Source organism: Astyanax mexicanus, unplaced genomic scaffold, assembly GCF_023375975.1.
Source record: "Astyanax mexicanus isolate ESR-SI-001 unplaced genomic scaffold, AstMex3_surface scaffold_31, whole genome shotgun sequence".
In the NCBI taxonomy this organism is placed as follows: domain Eukaryota; kingdom Metazoa; phylum Chordata; class Actinopteri; order Characiformes; family Acestrorhamphidae; genus Astyanax; species Astyanax mexicanus.
The window spans coordinates 5,638,385-5,659,033 of NW_026040041.1; the positions used below are offsets into that span (position 1 = coordinate 5,638,385).

A 20,649-nucleotide genomic window follows, 5' to 3' on the forward strand; every position below is an offset into this window, starting at 1 on the left:
TAATCTTATAAGTATAAAGTGATTGTACTGTAGCGTTTTGGAGTAATGAGAGGTCAAACATAGGAAAAATGTCCATTCAATTTTGCTATAATCAGAATTTGGAGTCCTATAAAACCAGCAAATCAAACTGTTATCAAATCACACTGTTACATTATTTTAGAAGCCTTTCTGCAGTATTAATTTTATTACAAGTATATCTATTGATTGTAATGTAGAATTGTTTTAATGGGAGGTCAAACTTAGAAAAAATATCCATTCGGTTTTGCATAAAGCAGATTTTAAAGTTCTATAAAACCAGCCAATCAAACTTTTAATAAAGCACACCATTAAATCCCTGAAGAAGTCTTTCTGTACTATTAATGCCATAGGTATGAAGTGATTTTACTGTAGCATTTTGGAGTAATGGGAGGTCAAACTTAGGAAACATGTCCATTAAATACTACATAAAGCAGATTCTGGAGTTTTATAAAACCAGCAAATTAAAATGTTATAATATCACACCATTAAATTTCCTGAAGAATTCCTTATATACTATTAATCTTATAAGTATAAAGTGATTGTACTGTAGCGTTTTGGAGTAATGAGAGGTCAAACATAGGAAAAATGTCCATTCAATTTTGCTATAATCAGAATTTGGAGTCCTATAAAAAAAATATCCATTCGGTTTTGCATAAAGCAGATTTTAAAGTTCTATAAAACCAGCCAATCAAACTTTTAATAAAGCACACCATTAAATCCCTGAAGAAGTCTTTCTGTACTATTAATGCTATAGGTATGAAGTGATTTTACTCTAGCATTTTGGAGTAATGGGAGGTCAAACTTAAGAAAAATTCCTATTTGGTTTTGCATAAACCAGAATTTGACATGACTGAATTATTGGTTCTTCTAAGGCATTGCTCAATAAACCATTTGTAGAATCCTTATTTTTAAGAGTTTACATTCAGAAGTTGAAAATCTTCAGTCATTCAATGTATAATGTATTAAATCCCGCCCAGAGAGCACAAAGACAGACCAATCAGAATGTAAATCCCGCCCAAAGAGCTCAATCAGGATGCCTCTTGCGTCACAGACTCATTCAGTCTTGCTTGATCGCTTCCAAAATCAAAAATTGCATGAGCAGCTTCCAGGAGATTGTATGTGAAATATGATTTGATGGCGGGAGAATCACAGTAGTCACTGGAGAGGTGGGATGTCTGCAAATAAGATATAAAATGCCCAAATAAGGTATTTATGATTCGATGCTTGAAGCAATTGTTTCTCATTGAATGATGATTATGGTGATGAAACTGATGATGATGTTAAGTGATGGTGATGATGCTGATGATAATCCCCTGTTACTCATGGCCTTAAAATTCTACTTAAATCCATTCTATTCTAAAATCTGCTTCTGCTAGAAGTTTAGTGTGGGTTTTAACCATCTCCTGGACCAGCCTGAAGCTACCATACCCAAGCTCTACCTCTGGAAAACCTTCTTATAAGGACAAAGTTAACCAGCTAAACAAAGCTAACGTGACTAAAGCCATGTTCATTGCTAGTTAGCACTTTACCATGAAAATTAACCAAGCAGTGCTGTTGCTAAAGGAAAATTAGTGCTAGCTAACGTTGCTGGTTAGCGTTGCCCCTTTAAGAAGGATGCCTCGCAGTGCGGCTCAGAAATGCTAATGTGGCTAATGCATTATGGAAGATGCTAGCGCTGTTCCAGCTGCTGGAATGTCTGAAACAGCAGGGCTGAGTTTTTTCACTGTGGGCTTTTTTTCTTAAAGCAATAACGGTGTGAAAAATCATATTTACATATAAACTCCTTATTTCTGATGTAAATTATGGAAAAAAAGAAGAGAGATCACTTCAGTTTCAGAATTGTACTATTTATAGGTTTATATTTGAGTAAAATGAACATTGTTGTTTTATTCTATAAACTACAGACAACATTTCTCCCAAATTCCAAATAAAAATATTCTCATTTAGAGCATTTATTTACAGAAAATGAGAAATGGCTGAAATAACAAAAAAGATGCAGAGCTTTCAGACCTCAAATAATGTAAAGAAAACAAGTTCATATTCATAAATATTTAAGAGTTCAGAAATAATCAATATTTGGTGGAATAACCCTGTTTTTAATCACAGTTTTTTTCATGCATCTTGGCATCATCTTCTCCTCCACCAGTCTTACACACTGCTTTTGGATAACTTTATGCTGCTTTACTCCTGGTGCAAAAATTCAAGCAGTTCAGTTTGGTTTGATGGTTTGTGATCATCCATCTTCCTCTTGATTATATTCCAGAGGTTTTCAATTTGGTTTTTAAGTGGTCTCTTATTTTTTTCCAAATCTATATACTGTAAAATGAAGCTATGCTAACGTACCCTTTCTAATAGAATTCTTGCCAATAGAATAGGAATATTGTTAATGCTATATCTCCAACAAAAGCAAGATAAACTCTTTTTAATACCCTTAATTACAGAAGAAACAATGGTGTTCCAGTACTTTTCTCCATTCTCAGAATAGAGTATATTAGCCTTGTAGCTCCAGTGCTGTGAATCTGATTTTCCACCAATCACTAATAGCTTTAATTTAAATATATATATATATAAATATATATATATGTATTAAACATGTGGATGGTTTCTCAGTGCTGGTTGTGGTTCAGGAGCTTCAGGCTGGTTCAGGATCAGTTCAGGGTTCCTGATCTGCTCTGATGTTCTGATGATCTTCTCTCTGTAGATGGATCTCACGTGTGGACCGTCCCCAAGACGCCGTCGGTGGAGTGCGTGAGGAACGGGGGCGTGGCCCCCCTGCTCTCAGCAGAGCCCTCGCCGTCACTCAGGAACACAGGCCCCGCCCCCTGCGCTGAGGTAACGCTGAGGCTCTGGTGGTTCTGTTCCCAGACCCACTTTACTCACAGGGGTTGGGCATTAAAACTGAAACACCTAGTTTTAATCCGGGTTAGCACCCGAACATCCCTTTCAGACAGCTTCCTCTTACAGCGTCCACAGTTAATCCTGTTGGATGTGGTTGGTACTTCTTGGTGGTATGCTGACATTACCCTGGATACCGTGGCTCTTGATGCATCACAAAGACTTGCTGTCTTGGTCACAGATGCTCCAGCAAGACGTGCACCAACAATTTGTCCTCTTTTGAACTCTGGTATGTCCCCCATAATGTTATAGTGTGCATTGTAATATTTAGAGCAGAACTGTGCTCTTACCCTGCTAATTGAACCTTCACACTCTGCTCTTACTGGTGCAATGTGCAATTAATGAAGATTGAACACCAGGCTGCTCCAATTTAGACATGAAACCTAAAATCCCACACTAAAATGATATATTGTGTAAATATAAATGTATATTTACTCTCTTTACTCAGACACTGTAAGTAGGTCAGACCTCCTACTGACGTCCCGCAGGACTCGGGTCACACCACTGACTGTCTACACACTGCGCTCAGCCTGTCTGTGTGTGTGTGTGTGTGTGTGTGTGTGTGTGTGTGTGTGACTCTTGTTCTTTCATACAGAAACTCTCTCCAACAAACTCACATCAATTATGTTTTATAGTTTATTGATTGATTTGTTGTTTATTAATTTAATTACTTTATTTATTTGGACATCCATGCACTTTTCCACTAGCCCTCATCCATCCATCTATCCATCCATCCTTCTGAAAAAAACTTCAGTCTACACATCCATGGATCCATCCATCCATCCATCCATCTATAAATAAACCCATACATACATCAATACATTCATACAGCTACCTTCCAAAACAAACATTTATCCATTCAGCCTTCTCATAAAACTACCAATGTATCCATTCACCTACCCATCTATACATCCGTCCATCCATATGGCCTTTTCATAAAACCTTTAGTCCATTCATCTATCCATCCATCCATACATACTTCCATCTATTTGGCCTTTTTATAAATCCCTCAGTCCATCCATCTATCCATCCATTCATTCATCCATCTGCCTGTCTATCCATCCATTCAGCCTTCTATTCAAACTGTCAATCCATCCATTGATTAATTTGACCTTCTTATAAAACCTTCAGTCCACCCATCCATCCTCTTTTTTTCCATGCATCCACCTACCTATCCATATGTCCAGTCATTCATCCGTCTGTCCATCCATCTGTCCATTTGGCTTTCTATTCAAACTTTTAATTCCATCGATTCGGCCTTCTCATAAAACCTTCAGTCCATCCATCCATTCATCTATCCATCTATCCATCCTCTATCCATACATCCATATTTCCATCCATTCAGCCTTTTCATAAAACATTCAGCCTATCCATCCATTCATCCATCTACCTACCCATCCATCTATCCATTCATCCATCCGTCCGTCTGTACATCTGGCCTTCTTTTCAAACTTTCAATCCCTACATCCACCTACGCATCCATCCATTCTGCCTTCTCATAATACAGTCAGGCCATCCATCCTTTCATTTATCCACTTATCCATCCATCCATCCATCCATCCGTCTGTCCATTTATCTGCTCACCTACCCATCCATCTATTTGGCCTTTTTATAAATCCCTCAGTCCATCGATCTATCCATTCATTCATCCATCTGTCCGTCCATCTGTCCATTTAGCCTTCTATTCAAACTTTCAATCCATTTAATCATTTATTTGGCCTTCTTATAAAACCTTCAGTCCATCCATCCTCTCTTTTTCCTTCGATCTATCCATCCATTCTGCCTTTTCATAAAACCTTTAGTCCATCCATCCATCCATCCATCCACCTACCTATCCATCTGTCCAGTCATTCATCTGTTTGTCCATCCATCCGTCCATTTGGCTTTCTATTCAAATTTTAATTCCATTTATTCGGCCTTCTCATAAAACCTTCAGTCCCTCCATCCATTCATCTATCCATCCTCTATCCATACATCCATATTTCCATCCATTCAGCCTTTTCATAAAACATTCAGCCTATCCATCCATTAATCCATCCACCTATCCATTCATCCATCCGTCCGTTCGTCCATCTGGCCTTCTTTTCAAACTTTCAATCCCTACATCCACCTACCCATCCATCCATTCAGCCTTCTCATAATACCTTCAGTCCATCCATCCATCCATTCATCCATTCATTTATCCACTTATCCATCCATCTGTCCATTCATCCACTCACCTACCCATCCTTTCATACATTCGGCCTTCTTATAAAACCTTCAGCCCATTTGGCTTTTATAAAAAAACCTTGTACATACATTAATGCATGCATATATCTACCTACCTCCATCCGTCCATTCATTCATCCATCTTTCTCTCTATCCACACTCACTGATATCCTCTCTCTCTACAGAGTTCAGTGATCTACAGTAGAGTCTCTCTGAGTGAAACAGGTCCAGCTGTTTTACTGGGTCACGCATGGTGCTCCCACATGGCTGAACTGGTGTGTGTGAATGTATACTGTGTGAGTGTGTGTATAAAGTGTGTGTGTGTGAATGTATGGTGTGTGAGGGTATAAAGTGTGTGTGTGTGTGTGTATTGTGTGTGTGTGAGGTATCTGTAGTGTGAGTCAGTGCAGTGCTGTGGTATTTTTCTCAGTAACGGCGTCTGAATCCCGACAGTCTCATTACAGCCGGGTGGAATTAGAGCTCATAAATCTGTTATAGCTCGTCATAACAGCGCTGCTGACCCGACCCGACAATACCCAGCTCTACACGCATTATAACCATAACAGTACATCATTTATAGAATCCATTAGAGTCAGGGGGGCTGTGGTATTTTATAGAATAATAATAAAAACAACTTGATTTATATATTTTACATTATTTTCAACATACAGGTTTTTATTAAAATGCAACCCTTCAATACCATAAATGGCATAAATATATTTTTTTCTTTCTTTTTGCAGAAAATGCGATTTAAATATACAATTTAAATACAATACCATTTAAAACTAAATCTTAAACATCTTAAACGCTCAAGCAGACATACAGTACCTACAAATCAATTAATTTATTTGAGCAGGGCTAATCTTATCATTGATTTACCTCAGCAGTGCTATTCAAGTGACTTGTGACTGAATTTCACACAGAGAAAGGCAGCCAGCTAAAGCTAAGTTAGCTTAGCTAGCATTACTATCCTAGTCCTGTACAGCGCGTATCTTTTAGCTGGAAAACTAAGCGTAAACAGAAAGCGTAAAATGAACTTAAACCTGCCGTTTGTTGGCTCCCTGCCAGATCTTTCTGCAGCACTGCTAAAAAAAATGTTTTGTATAAATAATTTGCCTCCTCAACACTGAACATATTTTTTTCCTGTTTTTTAACGTTGAATCATTTCGGTTACCAAATATTTGGTGCTTTTATGCTCTAAATGTCATTCTAAACCTTACGTGAGGAGCATAGTTAAATTAAGGAAGAATAAAATGTCTTATTTTCAAAATACTGCAAATCCAAGACATTACAGAAATCACTGGAATGAAGATTCACTTGTTTTGATGATTTTAATATTATGGCTGATCCTGAATTCCAAAACACTGCAATAAATATGATTTTTAACCTGAATAAAAAAATGATTATTTATTATGATGCTGTAGAGCCACATTTGAGAACCTTTTAAAATATGGTTCTATAAAAGCTATCTTACTATATATTAAATATGTAATCCATCCGTCTATCCATCCATCCATCCATCCAGCCGTCTATCCTTCCATCCACCTACCCATCCATCCATCCATCCATCAATCCATCCATATGGCCTTCTTATGAAACCTTCAATCCATTCATCCATCCACCTACCCATCCATCCATCCATTAGGCCTTCTCATAAAAAATACAGTCCTTCCATCCATCCCTCTATGCATCCACTTACCCATCCATCCACCTACCCATCCATCTACCCATCCATCCATCCATCCATCCATCCTTTTGACCTTCTTATTAAACCTTCAGCCCATCCATCCATCTATCCATTCATCCATCCACCTACCCATCAATCCATCCATATGGCCTTCTTATGAAACCATTAGTCCATCCATCCATTAGGCATCCACCATCCATCTATGCATCCACCTACCCATCCATCCATATGGCCTTCTAAAACCCTTTATTCTTTCAGTGCTAAAGTTGTACATTGAAGTGTATAAGAGTTTTCGGTGTAGTTTTATATTGTAAGAGAGAGAGAGAGAGTGTTTCCCTGGATCAGAACGTTCTCTCCGCTCCTCAGGTTCAGATGAAGGACGAGGCTCTGCGGTTTGAATAATCAGATTTAGATGTGATTAGATTTGTAGTGTTTAATAAGCACAGTCTTCTGTAGTCTCAGCTGTATATCTGAGGTTTGGGCGCCACCTGGAGGACGTGTGTGGTGTTACAGCACAGGGTTGAGATGCTACAGTAGTGGAACTGTCTGGATATGTGTTTTTACAGATATAAAGAGTCTGATTACAGTAATCTGCAGATAATAAATTACAGATAATATACACTGATTTGGGAACATACTGTTTATAAAGAACAGTCCAATCAAATTAGTATTACTTAGATATAAGTAATGCTTAGATGATCAGTTTTACTCATCTCTGCTGGATTTTCTCAGTCAGCTTTATGAGGTAGAGTCTCCTGGAATTCAGGCTTTCAGTTAACAGCTGTGCTGAACTCATCAAGAGTTAATTACTTGAATTTCTTGTCTCTTAATAAAGTGTTTGAGAGCATCAGTTAAAGTAAAGTAGTGAAGAGGTAGAGTTACAGGTATACAGTGAATAGTGAATATTTGAGGAATGTTCGAATTCAGGTTATGAGAAGCAACAACTACTCAACTAAGTAAAGGAAAGAATTTAAGAAGAAATGAAGGTATTTTGAAAGTATCCTCAAGTGCAGTCACTGCAAAAAAGACCATAAAAAACATTATAATGTTGAAACTGGCACTCATCAGGAGCACTCCAGAAAAGGAAAAGCAAGAGTTTCCTCTGTTGCACAGAATAAGTTCATCAGTTACCAGCCTCAGAAACTGCAAGTTGTGTGTGTGTGTGTGTGTGTGTGTGTGTGTGTGTGTGTGTGTGCAGCAGGCAGGTGTAGAACTGGTCTCTCCCAGTGAGGAGGTGATGGATACGGAGGAGAACGTGGAGGAGGAGCTGGGGGTTCTGGATGATCAGAGGAGCGTCATCCTCCACCTACTGTCCCAACTCAAACTGGGCATGGACCTCACACGGGTACACACACACAAACACACACACACTACACACACACACTATACACACTATACACACACACACACACACACACACACACACACACACACACAAACACACAGACAAATTATTACAAATATTATTACGTTAGTTGTTTTATCTCCTTTGTCTGTTACTCATAGATATATTGATCAGATGGTTCTACTGTTGGCTTTACTGATGGTTCTTAATAACGTTTATATCAGGATGGTCAATGCAATTTGTCCTGTAGTTGGTTCTGCAGATTGTCCTGCAATTTGTCCTGTAATTGGTCCTACAGTTGGCAACATCTCTACCAGACCAGACTTCTGTAGCAAGTCTTCCAGGTGGTTCTGTAGTTAGTTTTACAATCTGTCCTACAGATGGGTCCTGTAGTTAGTCTTACAGTTAGTCTTACAGTTGGTTGTACAGTTGTACTACAGTTGGTCCTAGTAATAGTCCTGCAGTTTATCTTACAGTTGGTCCTACAGTTGGTCTTGCAGTTAGTCCTACAGTTGGTCCTAGTGATAATCCTGCAGTTTATCTTATAGTTGGTCCTACTGTTGGTCCTGAAGTTAGTCTTACACTTGGTCCTACAGCTGGTCCTGCAGTTGGTTCTACAGTTGGCTATAGTGATAATCCTGCAGTTAGTCTTTTAGTTGGTCCTACACTTTGGTTCTATAAATGATCTTTGAATCTTACAATTGGTCCGACAGATTACATTTAGTCTAGACTACATTTAGTCTTACAATTGGTCCAACAGATAGTCCTGTAGTTGGTATTACAGTTGGTCCTAGTGATAGTCCTGCAGTTAGTCTTATAGGTGGCCTTACAGTTGGTCCTGTAACCAGGCCTATTATTAGTCTATCAGATGGTTGTTCATATGGTCTTCTTCTTTTGGTCCTCCAGCCCAGACCATACTAATACAGAGTTTGTCCTGCAGTTGTTTTTATAGTCCTGTAGTTGTGTGTAATTTTCCTGGATTCACCTGGTCTGTATCTTGTCTCTGCTCAGGTGGTTCTGCCCACGTTTATCCTGGAGAAGCGCTCTCTGCTGGAGATGTACGCTAACTTCATGGCTCACCCGGACCTGTTCCTGGCGGTGTCGATGGGGGCGTCGCCGGAGGAGCGCATGGTGCGGTTCGTGGAGTACTACCTGACCTCCTTCCACGAGGGACGGAAAGGAGCCGTGGCCAAGAAGCCGTATAACCCCATCCTGGGGGAGACGTTCCACTGTTCCTGGGAGGTTCCCCGGGACCGAGTCCGACCCCTCAGGACTCAAACGCAGGACTCCAGCCCGGGGACGGATCCAGGGGAGGCGGCGGGGGCGGGGTCAGGGAATTACCGGGTCCGGTTCGTGGCTGAACAGGTTTCCCATCATCCTCCTGTGTCGGCGTTTTACTGCGAGTGCCGGGAGAGGGCCATGTGTGTGAACGTTCACATCTGGACCAAGAGCAAGTTCATGGGCATGTCTGTGGGCGTGTCCATGGTGGGGGAAGGTGAGACTGTTTCTAATGGTTTTAATGAAGTTTTTAAGATTTTTCTGTGATGATTTGTATATTAGAGACCCTTTGGTACTGTGGATATGTGAGGAGCTTCTCCTCAGGTGTCTGAAGCCCATCTAGATCCTTCTATATATGGTTCTATGGGTTGTCCCTCAGACCAAACCACAATAATATAGTTAGACATATACAGCTCTGGAAAAAAATAAGAGACAATGAGTTTATTTAATTTTTCCAAATTGAAAACCTCTGGAATATAATCAAGAGGAAGATGGATGATCACAAACCATCAAACCAAACCTGCTTAAATTTGTGCACCAGGAGTGCAGACATAAAGTTATCCAAAAGCAGTGTGTAAGACTGGTGGAGGAGAACAGAAAAAAACTGTGATTAAAAACCAGGGTTATTCCACCAAATATTGATTTCTGAACTCTTAAAACTTTATGAATATGAACTTGTTTTCTTTGCATTATTTGAGGTCTGAAAGCTCTGCATCTTTTTTTATTTCAACCATTTCTCATTTTCTGTAAATAAATGCTCTAAAAGAGAATATTTTTATTTGGAATTTGGGAGATACAATCTCAGTAATATGCTGATGCCCCCTACATGTGCTACTGCATATAGTTAATCCTACAGGTAGTCCTGCCGTTGCTTTTATATTTAGTCTATCAAACCAGACACCAGTAATATACAGTGTATCCTACAGATAGTCCTGCAGTTGGTCCTACTAATGGTTCTATAGTTGGTTTAATATTTAATCCTACAGGTTGTCTTGCAGTTGGTTCTATAGTTAGTCTTTCAGACCAGATTCCAATAAGAGGTAAGTTCTACAGGTGATCTTCTAGTTGGTCCTACAGTGAACCCTACAGGTTGTCATGTTTTTAAATGGAAGAAACTGGTTCCATAGTTGGTCTTATTGTTGGATCATCCTGATACTGTATGATTCTGGCTGACCTTCTTTCTCAGGGAACCCAATGTAGTTCAGATTTGTGCTTTACTATGTAACTTACATCACATTACATAGGACTAGAGCAGAATTGGTATTATCTAGGGGGAACTTGAGGAGCGGTTTGAAAAGAGAAGCTTTGTTCGATGAAGATTTTAGAAAACTCAGCTCTGAAAATAGTCTCTGACTGAAACATACTGTGAAAGCTCCACACTGCCCTCTGGTGGAGAAGTCAAAGTCAAAGTCAAAGTGTTTTTTATTGTGATTTCAGCTATATACAGAGTACACAGTGAAACGAAACAACGTTCCTCCAGGGACCATGGTGCACATAAACACAGTGTAGACAGAACAATAGTGCAACAGTACAAAAGTGCAGACAGACAATACAACACAATACAGACAAAGAATAATAAATAACAAGACAGTGTGCAAATTATGCAGTGTGCAAAAAGTGTGCAAAAAAGACCAGTGAGGTAGTAATTACCTCTATTACACAGTGTGCAATAGAGTCCAGTGAGGTAGTAGGGTTTTTAGTGCTTTCCATTTTCTGGGGTAAGTGGGGTAAGAGTGTGTGTGCATGTACAGAAAAACCATCAGTTCAGTCTCTGCAGTTAAGGAGTCTGATGGCTTGGGGGTAGAAGCTGTTGCAGAATCTGGTCTTGCTGGACCGGATGCTGAGGTACCTTCTTCCCGAAGGCAGGAGGGAGAACAGTTTGTGTGAGGGATGAGTGGGGTCATTCACAATGCTGGTTGCTTTGCGGATGCTGCGGGTGGTGTAAATGTCCGTGATGGAGGGGAGAGAGACGCAGATGATCCTCTCAGCTGTCCTCACAATACGCTGGAGGGTCTTGCGGTCAGAGACGGTGCAGGTCCCAAACCAGGCAGTGATGCAGCTGCTCAGGATGCTCTCAATGGTCCCTCTATAGAAGAGTGTGAGGATGGGTGGAGGGAGACGGGCCTTTCTCAGCTTCCGGAGGAAGTAGAGACGCTGCTGGGCTTTCTTGGCTGTAGAGCTGGTGTTCTTTACTAGTATACTATATTCGTTGGGTATAAAAATATATATTTTAATATACTGTACTACAATTTTTTTTTTTTACATTTAAATGTTGTTTAACACTTTGTCCTATAATTTACTTATGTTTATATTTTCCTAATTATAACTACAGAGCATTGAAATATATTGTAACTGTTATATTAATGTAATATCTAAATATATGTTTGAAACATTTGACCAATGTAGTAATTTAATTTACTACTATTTCTAAAAAAGTTACGATACATTGTAATTTAAGTGAACTACTGTAACAGCTGTTTTTAACACTCTTTGCTAAATAAGTATTTCAGAAATATATTGAATTGCATGAAGTAGTCTGTTTATTTTAAATACATTATATTGTACTTTAAAAAATATGATCAAAGTTTACTTTCAAACATTTAATTAAAGCATAATATTACTGTACTTTTAATATATTTTAGGTACGTAAATACATCTGTTAGTATATTTACAGCATATTAAGACATTTCTCGCTACCACTTTAAAATAAGACTACCTTTATAAAGGGTTTATAAATAGTTTACAATTAGTTTATTAATGGTTACTAATTTGTAAAGGCCTTCATTAATCATTAATAATCATTTATAACACATACATAGAAAGGCCATAATATAGATGGCTGTGGGTTCACTATTTGACAAACAACAGGTCATTGTTGCCCTTTCTATGTATGTGTTATAACTGATTATTAATGATTTTTAAGGCATTTACAACCTAATTAGTAACCATTAATAAACTAATTGTAAACCATTTATAAACCCTTTATAAAGGAAGTCTCATTTTAAAGTGGTACCCACTTCTCAATACGTTTTAATGAAGTACATTAAGTATATATTGAGTATATATATTTTTCACCAGGTTAGTAAGTAATGTATATTAATTGAGTGTGTATAAATGCTGTGCAGGTGTGCTGAGTCTCCTGGATCATGATGAAGAGTACGTCTTCACCCTGCCCTCAGCCTACGCCCGCTCCATCCTCACCGTCCCCTGGGTGGAGCTCGGGGGGAAAATCTCCATCAGCTGTGTGAAGAGTGGATACTCCGCCACCGTCACCTTCCACACCAAACCTTTCTACGGAGGAAAAGTTCACAGGTGAGTCTCACAGGAGGAGGAAGAAATGATGGAATAGACTTCCCTCCAAAAGTATTAGAACAGTGAAACAATCCTATTATTATTTACTGTATATCTGGATCTCTGTCTGAACCCACCCATTTTTCTTATGAGAAAAAGTATTGGGTCATGTGACTCTCAGGTGTGATACATTAACCATTTCAGACCTGAATTATGTGCCAGTGATGGAAAAAAATATAGAAAAAAAAAATAAACATAATAATGTTGTTTTCTGTCTGTAATGAACACAAATGAAGACTAATATTCTAATCTAAAATCTATATAAACATTAAATCCAATTAACTAAAATTCTGTAGACTGGATTGGAAGCCTATTCTTAGCTTTATTATTTTAGATTTGATATTGACCTTTTTGTTCACAAACCATCTCTAAACACTAAAATAAACATAATAAAAAGTGTGATTAAAATCAATACAATTACTAAAAATGAGCTCTTTTAATTAGCCTCTTTGCTGTCAGCTCTAATACTGTTTTTTCTTTTCCAGTACATTAATAGTCTATTCTGATTAAAAACCATCATATCCATTGTAATGGACACAGGGTCTGAAAGGGCTAATGCTTCCAACAAATAATAAACAGTCTTAGTTTCAGTTTCAGTTTCAGATTTGTGTTTTTATAGTTAAAAAAAGTAACCAACATAAAAACCAGAAAGCTATGAAAGTTTATGGGTGAAAAACAAGCAAATGTGAAGCTGAAATGGAAAATCAATCAGAGCCATTAGAGCACAAATATTGTTCATATCCAGAACAACTGTATGGAAAATCCTGAAGAAGAAAGTCATCACTGGTGTACTAAGTAACCGATGTTGAACAGGTAGACCAAGAAAAAAAACAACAGCACTGAATGACAGAAATATTTTGAAAGCTGTATAGAAAGACCCTAAAACAACCTCCAGAGGGCAGAAGTGAAGATATCACAATCTACTGTTCACAGAAAAAGACTCCATGAACTAAAGTACCGTATTTTTCGGACTATAAGGCGCACCGTATTATAAGACGCACTATCAAAGAACGCCTATTTTCTGCTATTTTTCCATACATAGGGCGCATCGCATTATAAGGCGCGTTAAGTGACACTAGAAAGGGTGCCTATATCAAAGTGAACAGGGGTGGCGCCATGTTTCCCTTCCCCCACCGGGGGTGGTCTCTTGCCGGTGGAGCGTCTCAGTATATATAAATCTAGCTCTTTCAAAGTCAAACGAGTGCTGGATATTAATCTACACAGATTCCTCTCCTGAAAACTGTTTATTTGGGTGAGTAACGTGCTTCAGTTTATTTACAGTAAGCTTAGATTTCCAGATGTCCACTAAGGCTTGCTGCACCAGCGTTAGCATAGCTATCCGCTAGCACGCTAGCTAGTCACCTAAACTAGTAAAGTTAACCCAAACTTAAACGACAGCGTTACACTGAGTAATCCTGCGTGTTCTGGTAAGACAGTGAGATATTAGCTAGCGATTCGTCCCCCGTAGCTTGTTTTAACACGGTAAACAAGCAGATTACAGGCTGATAAAACTCACCTCTGAGAGCTAATGCTAGCCAGGCAAAGCAGCACAGACTTACAGGCCGATAACTCACCTCTGAACGGTGAACGCTTAGCGATTAGCATCAAACTCTAATAATACTGCTCCAGCAGTATTAAAAGTGCTAAATTTAGAAAATACTGATCTCTGAACAGTGAAAAAGCTAGCTAGCTAAGCGGTTAGCATCTAGCTAATGCTATTGCTGCTCCAGCCTCGGAGCGGCACGGCTCTGCACGGAGTGTGTGTTTACTGCTCCTTACACCTGACGGGTAAAATTTAGATAATACTGATCTCTGAACAGTGAATAAGCTAGCTAATGCTATTTGCTGCTCAGCCTCGGAGCTGCACGGCTCTGGACTCTGTATAGCACTGAAACTCTGTATAACGCTGCACGGAGTGTGTGTTTACTGCTCCTTACAACCTGACGAGTAAAATTTAGATAATACTGATCTCAGTGAATAAGCTAGCTAGCTTAGCGGTTAGCATCTAGCTAATGCTATTGCTGCTCAGCCTCGGAGCTGCACGGCTCTGGACTCTGTATAGCACTGAAACTCTGTATAACGCTGCACGGAGTGTGTGTTTACTGCTCCTTACAACCTGACGAGTAAAATTTAGATAATACTGATCTCAGTGAATAAGCTAGCTAGCTTAGCGGTTAGCATCTAGCTAATGCTATTGCTGCTCAGCCTCGGAGCTGCACGGCTCTGGACTCTGTATAGCACTGAAACTCTCTATAACGCTGCACGGAGTGTGTGTTTACTGCTCCTTACAACCTGACGAGTAAAATCCATACAAAAGGCGCACCGTATTATAAGACGCACTGTCAATTTTTGTGAAAATTAAAAGTTTTTAAGTGCGCCTTATAGTCCGAAAAATACGGTACAGAGGCTTCCTCAGTAGATGCAAATCACTAATTAGAAAGAGGAACAGGAAGTACAGAGACAAAGTTTTATCTACTAATGAGACAAAGATTAACCTATTTTAAATGATGTCAGCAGTAAAATATCTGTATTTTGTCTTTTATTTTAAAGAAAGATACAACTAAAATAAAACCAAGATACAACACTGCCAAAAATACATTGAATTTATCAGGAGCAAAAAGTGGACAGTTTTATATAGACTGGCTATATAAGTCATATGCTACGCATTTTACCTGCTAAAGAGGAGACTGAAGGGAGTAACCCCAACCAACACCAACTGGAAGAGGCTACAGATAGAGCTAAAAAAAGTACTATAAAAAATACTTTTACTCACAAGAAAATTGTGTGGGTTCATACGGAGAAGCTGCTGAATCCTGTGAACTGTGTAGTTTCCTCTTTTGATTAGTCGAATTAGTCGCATATGTTTTAATGTTTTTTTAGTTTGGAGCAGAAATAAGAGAATTGACTTTTTCTGTTCCGATACTGTTGGAGGGAAAGTGTAGGTGTTTCTAATAAAATGTCCAATAAAGGGATAAGTAAGCGGGTATAATTAAGCGTATTCTGAGTGAATAATGCTTTTGTGTGTGTGTGTGTAATGTGTGTTTGTGTATAATCTGTGTGTGTAGGGTAACGGCGGAGGTGAAGCAGAACTCCAGTGGTACTATAGTGTGTAAGGCTCAGGGCGAGTGGAACGGGACGCTGGAGTTCAGCTACAGCAGCGCCGAAACCAAAGTTATCGAGACGTCCAAACTTCCTGTAATTAAGAAGCTGATCCGTCCTGTAGAGAAACAGAGCCGCACCGAGTCCAGGTCAGTTCTGTTCACTGCGTACATTTAACACACAATATTAACACATCTATTACTACTTTCATTAGTACTTTCTGCAGTGTGGGCAGTGTGCCAAGTCCTGCTGGAAAATGAAATCCGCATCTCTATAAAAGTTGTCAGTAGCAGAGGGAAGCTGTAAGATATGAAGTGCTGTAAGATTTTGACTTTAGACTTGATAATAAAACACAGTGGATCAACACCAGCAGATGACAGACATGTCTCTCCAAACCATCACTGATCATCAGTAAATTTTACATTTCATTTAAAGTAAATCAAGGGAGCAGAGTCTGGAGGAAGAGTGGAGAGACACACAGTCCAAACTGCTCGAGGTCTAGTGTGAAGTTTCCACCAATCAGTGATGGTTTGGAGAGTCATGTCTGTCATCTGCTGGTGTTGATCCACTGTGTTTTATTATCAAGTCTAAAGTCAAAATCTTACAGCTTCCCTCTGATACTGACAACTTTTATAGAGATGCGGATTTCATTTTCCAGCAGGACTTGGCACACTGCCCACACTGCTCCAAATATACCAATTGGTCTTATATAATATTCTAATTCTCTGAGACACTGATTTTTGGGTTTTCATTGGCTGTAATCCATAATCATCAACAATAAAAGAAATAAACTTTTAAAATAGACCACTCTGTGTTTAATACATCTATATAATATATGAGTTTTATATTTTGAACTGAATTACTGAAATAATAAAGTAACTTTTTAATAATATTCTAATTGTGTGTGTGTGTGTGTGTGTGTAGGCGTCTGTGGCAGCATGTAACCCGAGCGCTGAAAGAGGGGAATATAGACGAAGCGACGGAACACAAACACCAGCTGGAGGAAGGACAGCGAGAGGAGGAGAAACAGAGAACCACCAGCAGCTCCCCCTGCTGGACCCCCAAACACTTCACCAAACAGGTAACCATAGCAACCCAACCTCAAACACACCTTACAAACAGGTAACCATAGCAACTCAACCTCAAACATACCTTACAAACAGGTAACCAGAGCAACCCAACCTCAAACACACCTTACAAACAGGTAACCATAGCAACTCAACCTCAATCACACCTCACAAACAGGTAACCATAGCAACCCAACCTCAGTCACACCTCACAAACAGGTAACCATAGCAACCCAACCTCAATTATACTTCACCAAACAGGTAACCATAGCAACCCAACCTCAAACAACCTTAATAACACCTCAAAAACAGGTAACCATAGCAACTCAACGTCAAACAACCTTAATAACACCTCAAAAACAGGTAACCATAGCAACTCAACGTCAATCAACCTCAATCACACCTAACAAACAGGTAACCATAGCAACCCAACCTCAAACATACCTCAAAAACAGGTAACCATAGCAACTCAACCTCAATTATACTTCACAAACAGGTAACCATAGCAACTGAACCTCAATCACACCTTAATCACACCCCACAAACAGGTAACCATAGCAACTGAACCTCAATCACACCCCACAAACAGGTAACCATAGCAACCCAGCTTCAATCACACCTTACAAACAGGTAACCATAGCAACCCAACCTCAATTATACTTCACAAACAGGTAACCATAGCAACCTAACCCAAATCACACAACCTCACAAACAGGTAACCATAGCAACTTAACCTCAATCACACCCCACAAACAGGTAACCACAGCAAATTAACCTCAGTCACACCTTAATCACACCCCACAAACAGGTAACCATAGCAACTTAACCTCAATCACACCCCACAAACAGGTAACCACAGCAAATTAACCTCAGTCACACCTTAATCACACCCCACAAACAGGTAACCATAGCAACTTAACCTCAATCACACCCCACAAACAGGTAACCACAGCAAATTAACCTCAGTCACACCTTAATCACACCCCACAAACAGGTAACCATAGCAACCCAACCTCAATCACACTTCACAAAGAGGTAACCATAGCAACCCAACCCCAATCACACAACCTCACAAACAGGTAACCATAGCAACTTAACCTCAGTCACACCTCACAAACAGGTAATCATAGCTACCCAACCTTAAACAACCTCAATCACACCTCACAAATAGGTAACCCTAGCAACCATAGCAATAATATAAAATAATAGTGTTAAAAGGCCAAAAGACCAATATTTAGTTCAGTCTTGGTTCTTCTGCAGTGTGAAACACTTTTCTATACGGTTTTGACTTTTAGACCAATTACAAAAAGTTGAGCCAGGTGGTGATTCTGTATCTACTGTAACTGTAGATTAACCCGTTATTTATAAACACTAATAAAAGGAACTTTAGGGGAAATCTGTTCTACACTCATTCTGCTGCGGGACAAACCTGCACTTGAAGAATAGTAATGTATTGTAGAAGGAAGGGAGAATTTGTACTTGTTAATTATTGCTATCTTTTAACCCACCATCACCACCACCATGCATCGCTATCTTGGCAACACAGCAGCACAAACCCAACTTTTACATCAACAATAAACAGAATAGTAAATAAAAAAGAAAATGATTATAATTTAATTTAAATAAACCTGTTAACAAAGTTTATTTGCCAGTTATTTTATATTTATTTAAAAAAATATCAGCGCTTCTGGCATTGTTGTAATGTTTTATTAGTATTACATAAGTTTTATAAGTGTTGTGTTGTTAGGTCAGGGCCTAAAGTGACGGGACGTTAAGAGAAAGATTATAAAACTGAATGTCATTGTGACCTCAACATTATTACCACACCAATGTGTGTAAAATATTGATATTTCTTATGTTTAATGCAAATAAACCAGCCTTAATAAAACAGACATTGAAAGTGAATAATTCAAAACATTTAATTTGTATGTATTGTCTTTAATTAAGAAATGACAGTAAATATACATTATTACAAAACTAGTGTCAATCTTAATTTTTTTACAGACTGGGGTCAAACAATTTGACACTGAATGGGGTCAAATTGACCCCAAATATAATAGGAGGGTTAAAGAATTAGTACAGGACTGTGCAAGGTGTACTTTTCTCGTCGTTACGATAGCAAAGACTGATAAAAAATTGTTTATTCCTCTGCAGGGCGACGGCTGGGTCTACAATAACCCTTTATGGAAGACACACTGACCTGTCCTCTGGACTCTGACTCTAAAAGCTGGACTCTCAGATCCACACTGTCCTCAGTCTCAGGTCCAGGAGGACGGAGGGACGCAGGACGGATGTGGACAGTCAGGACCAAACAGTAGAACCAGGCAGAAGATCTGCTGTGGATCATTATATCATTATATATCTGCTGCCTGTTAATGTGGAGATCAGGACCCTAAACTCTTACTGTACAGATATAGAACTACGTTATAGTTATAGGCTAATTTTATATACCAGTATTATATATTAAACAGTGTATACGATATGTAGAATATCTCTATTTTTCACCCGAGCCTTCAGTTTGCATTCACACCTACCCGTTCATACTGTCTCTGCAGTGCTTTTCCACGTGGTGATCTTTTTTTTTATTCGTCAGGACATGGAGATCTAGATGTTCTAGATGTTTTACCACAAAAAAATCACGTTAACATCCTGGAAATGTTAATTTTGTAAGGGTTTAAATGAGAATTCTGCTGTTTTTTGTTCATAATTCTCTGCATAATTCAGTGTTCTCATATAATTCAATATTATTTCGATATATATTTTTTCTCATACCAAATAAATGATAGAATTTACTGTAGCATCATTACATGAACAGTACAGTGTTTATTAGATTGTCTGCAGGAGAAACATATTTATGTATTTATGTTTATTCTGTCACATTGCACTCTTGTTCACATCGAGGCCTCACTTTCACATTAATCACATTAATCACAATGTACTGATAGTTATTGATATATTAAAACTTTATATTTAATAATACTTCTTCCTGGTGCATAATCTAAAAACAAGTGGAATTTAAGAAATATTTTATAAGTCATTTAGCCCACTTAACTAAGTGTCTTAGCAGACAAAAATGGATGATCACAATCATTTTTTGCACCAGGAGTAAAGCAGCATAAAGTTATCCAAAAGCAGTGTGTAAGACTGGTGGAGGAGAACATGATGCCAAGATGCATGAAATTATAACTGTGATTAAAAACCAGAATTATTCCACCAAATATTGATTTCTGAACTCTTAAAACTTTATGAATATGAACTTGTTTTCTTTCCATTATTTTAAGTATCTAAGCTCTGTATCTTTTTGTTATTTCAGCCATTTCTCATTTTCTGCAAATAAATATAGAATAAAACAACAATGTCCATTTTACTCAAACATAAACCTATAAATAGTGAAATCATATATATATATATACAGGACAGTGAAAAAGGATTTGCCCCCTTACAGATTTATTTTGTTTTTGCATTTTTGTCATACTGATAAAACAACCTCTATTATCAGACAAAGATAATGTGAATAAATATATAAAAAGCACTTTTTTTAACAAATTATTTAATTGGGTTGGATATTTTTTTTCCCTTTAATAAATAAAAGTTTTATTTAGAAAGTGCTTTTTATACTTACTCAGACTTTCTTAGTCTGATATTAAAGTTTGTTTGATAATCTCAAAAAGTATCAGGATGACAAAAAAGCCTTAAAATGA

General features: G+C 38.4%; 1 protein-coding gene across 2 annotated transcripts in view; it reads left to right on the forward strand.

Moving 5' to 3' along the window:
- The window catches only part of LOC103022712 (oxysterol-binding protein-related protein 10-like), an 85,280-nt gene extending 64,920 nt beyond the window's left edge, over positions 1-20,360 (forward strand). Inside the window, exons 7-13 of one of the 2 annotated variants that reach the window (XM_049472900.1) lie at positions 2,720-2,850; positions 8,010-8,153; positions 9,165-9,648; positions 12,557-12,743; positions 15,848-16,030; positions 16,806-16,962; positions 19,103-20,360. In XM_049472900.1, coding sequence (XP_049328857.1) covers positions 2,720-2,850; positions 8,010-8,153; positions 9,165-9,648; positions 12,557-12,743; positions 15,848-16,030; positions 16,806-16,962; positions 19,103-19,147 — 1,331 coding nt within the window. In that variant the 3' untranslated portion in view covers positions 19,148-20,360. Of the gene's footprint in view, positions 1-2,719; positions 2,851-8,006; positions 8,154-9,164; positions 9,649-12,556; positions 12,744-15,847; positions 16,031-16,805; positions 16,963-19,102 lie in introns of both variants that reach the window. The other variant, XM_049472899.1, reaches the window with a different exon arrangement.
- The last annotated feature ends 289 nt before the right edge of the window (positions 20,361-20,649 follow it).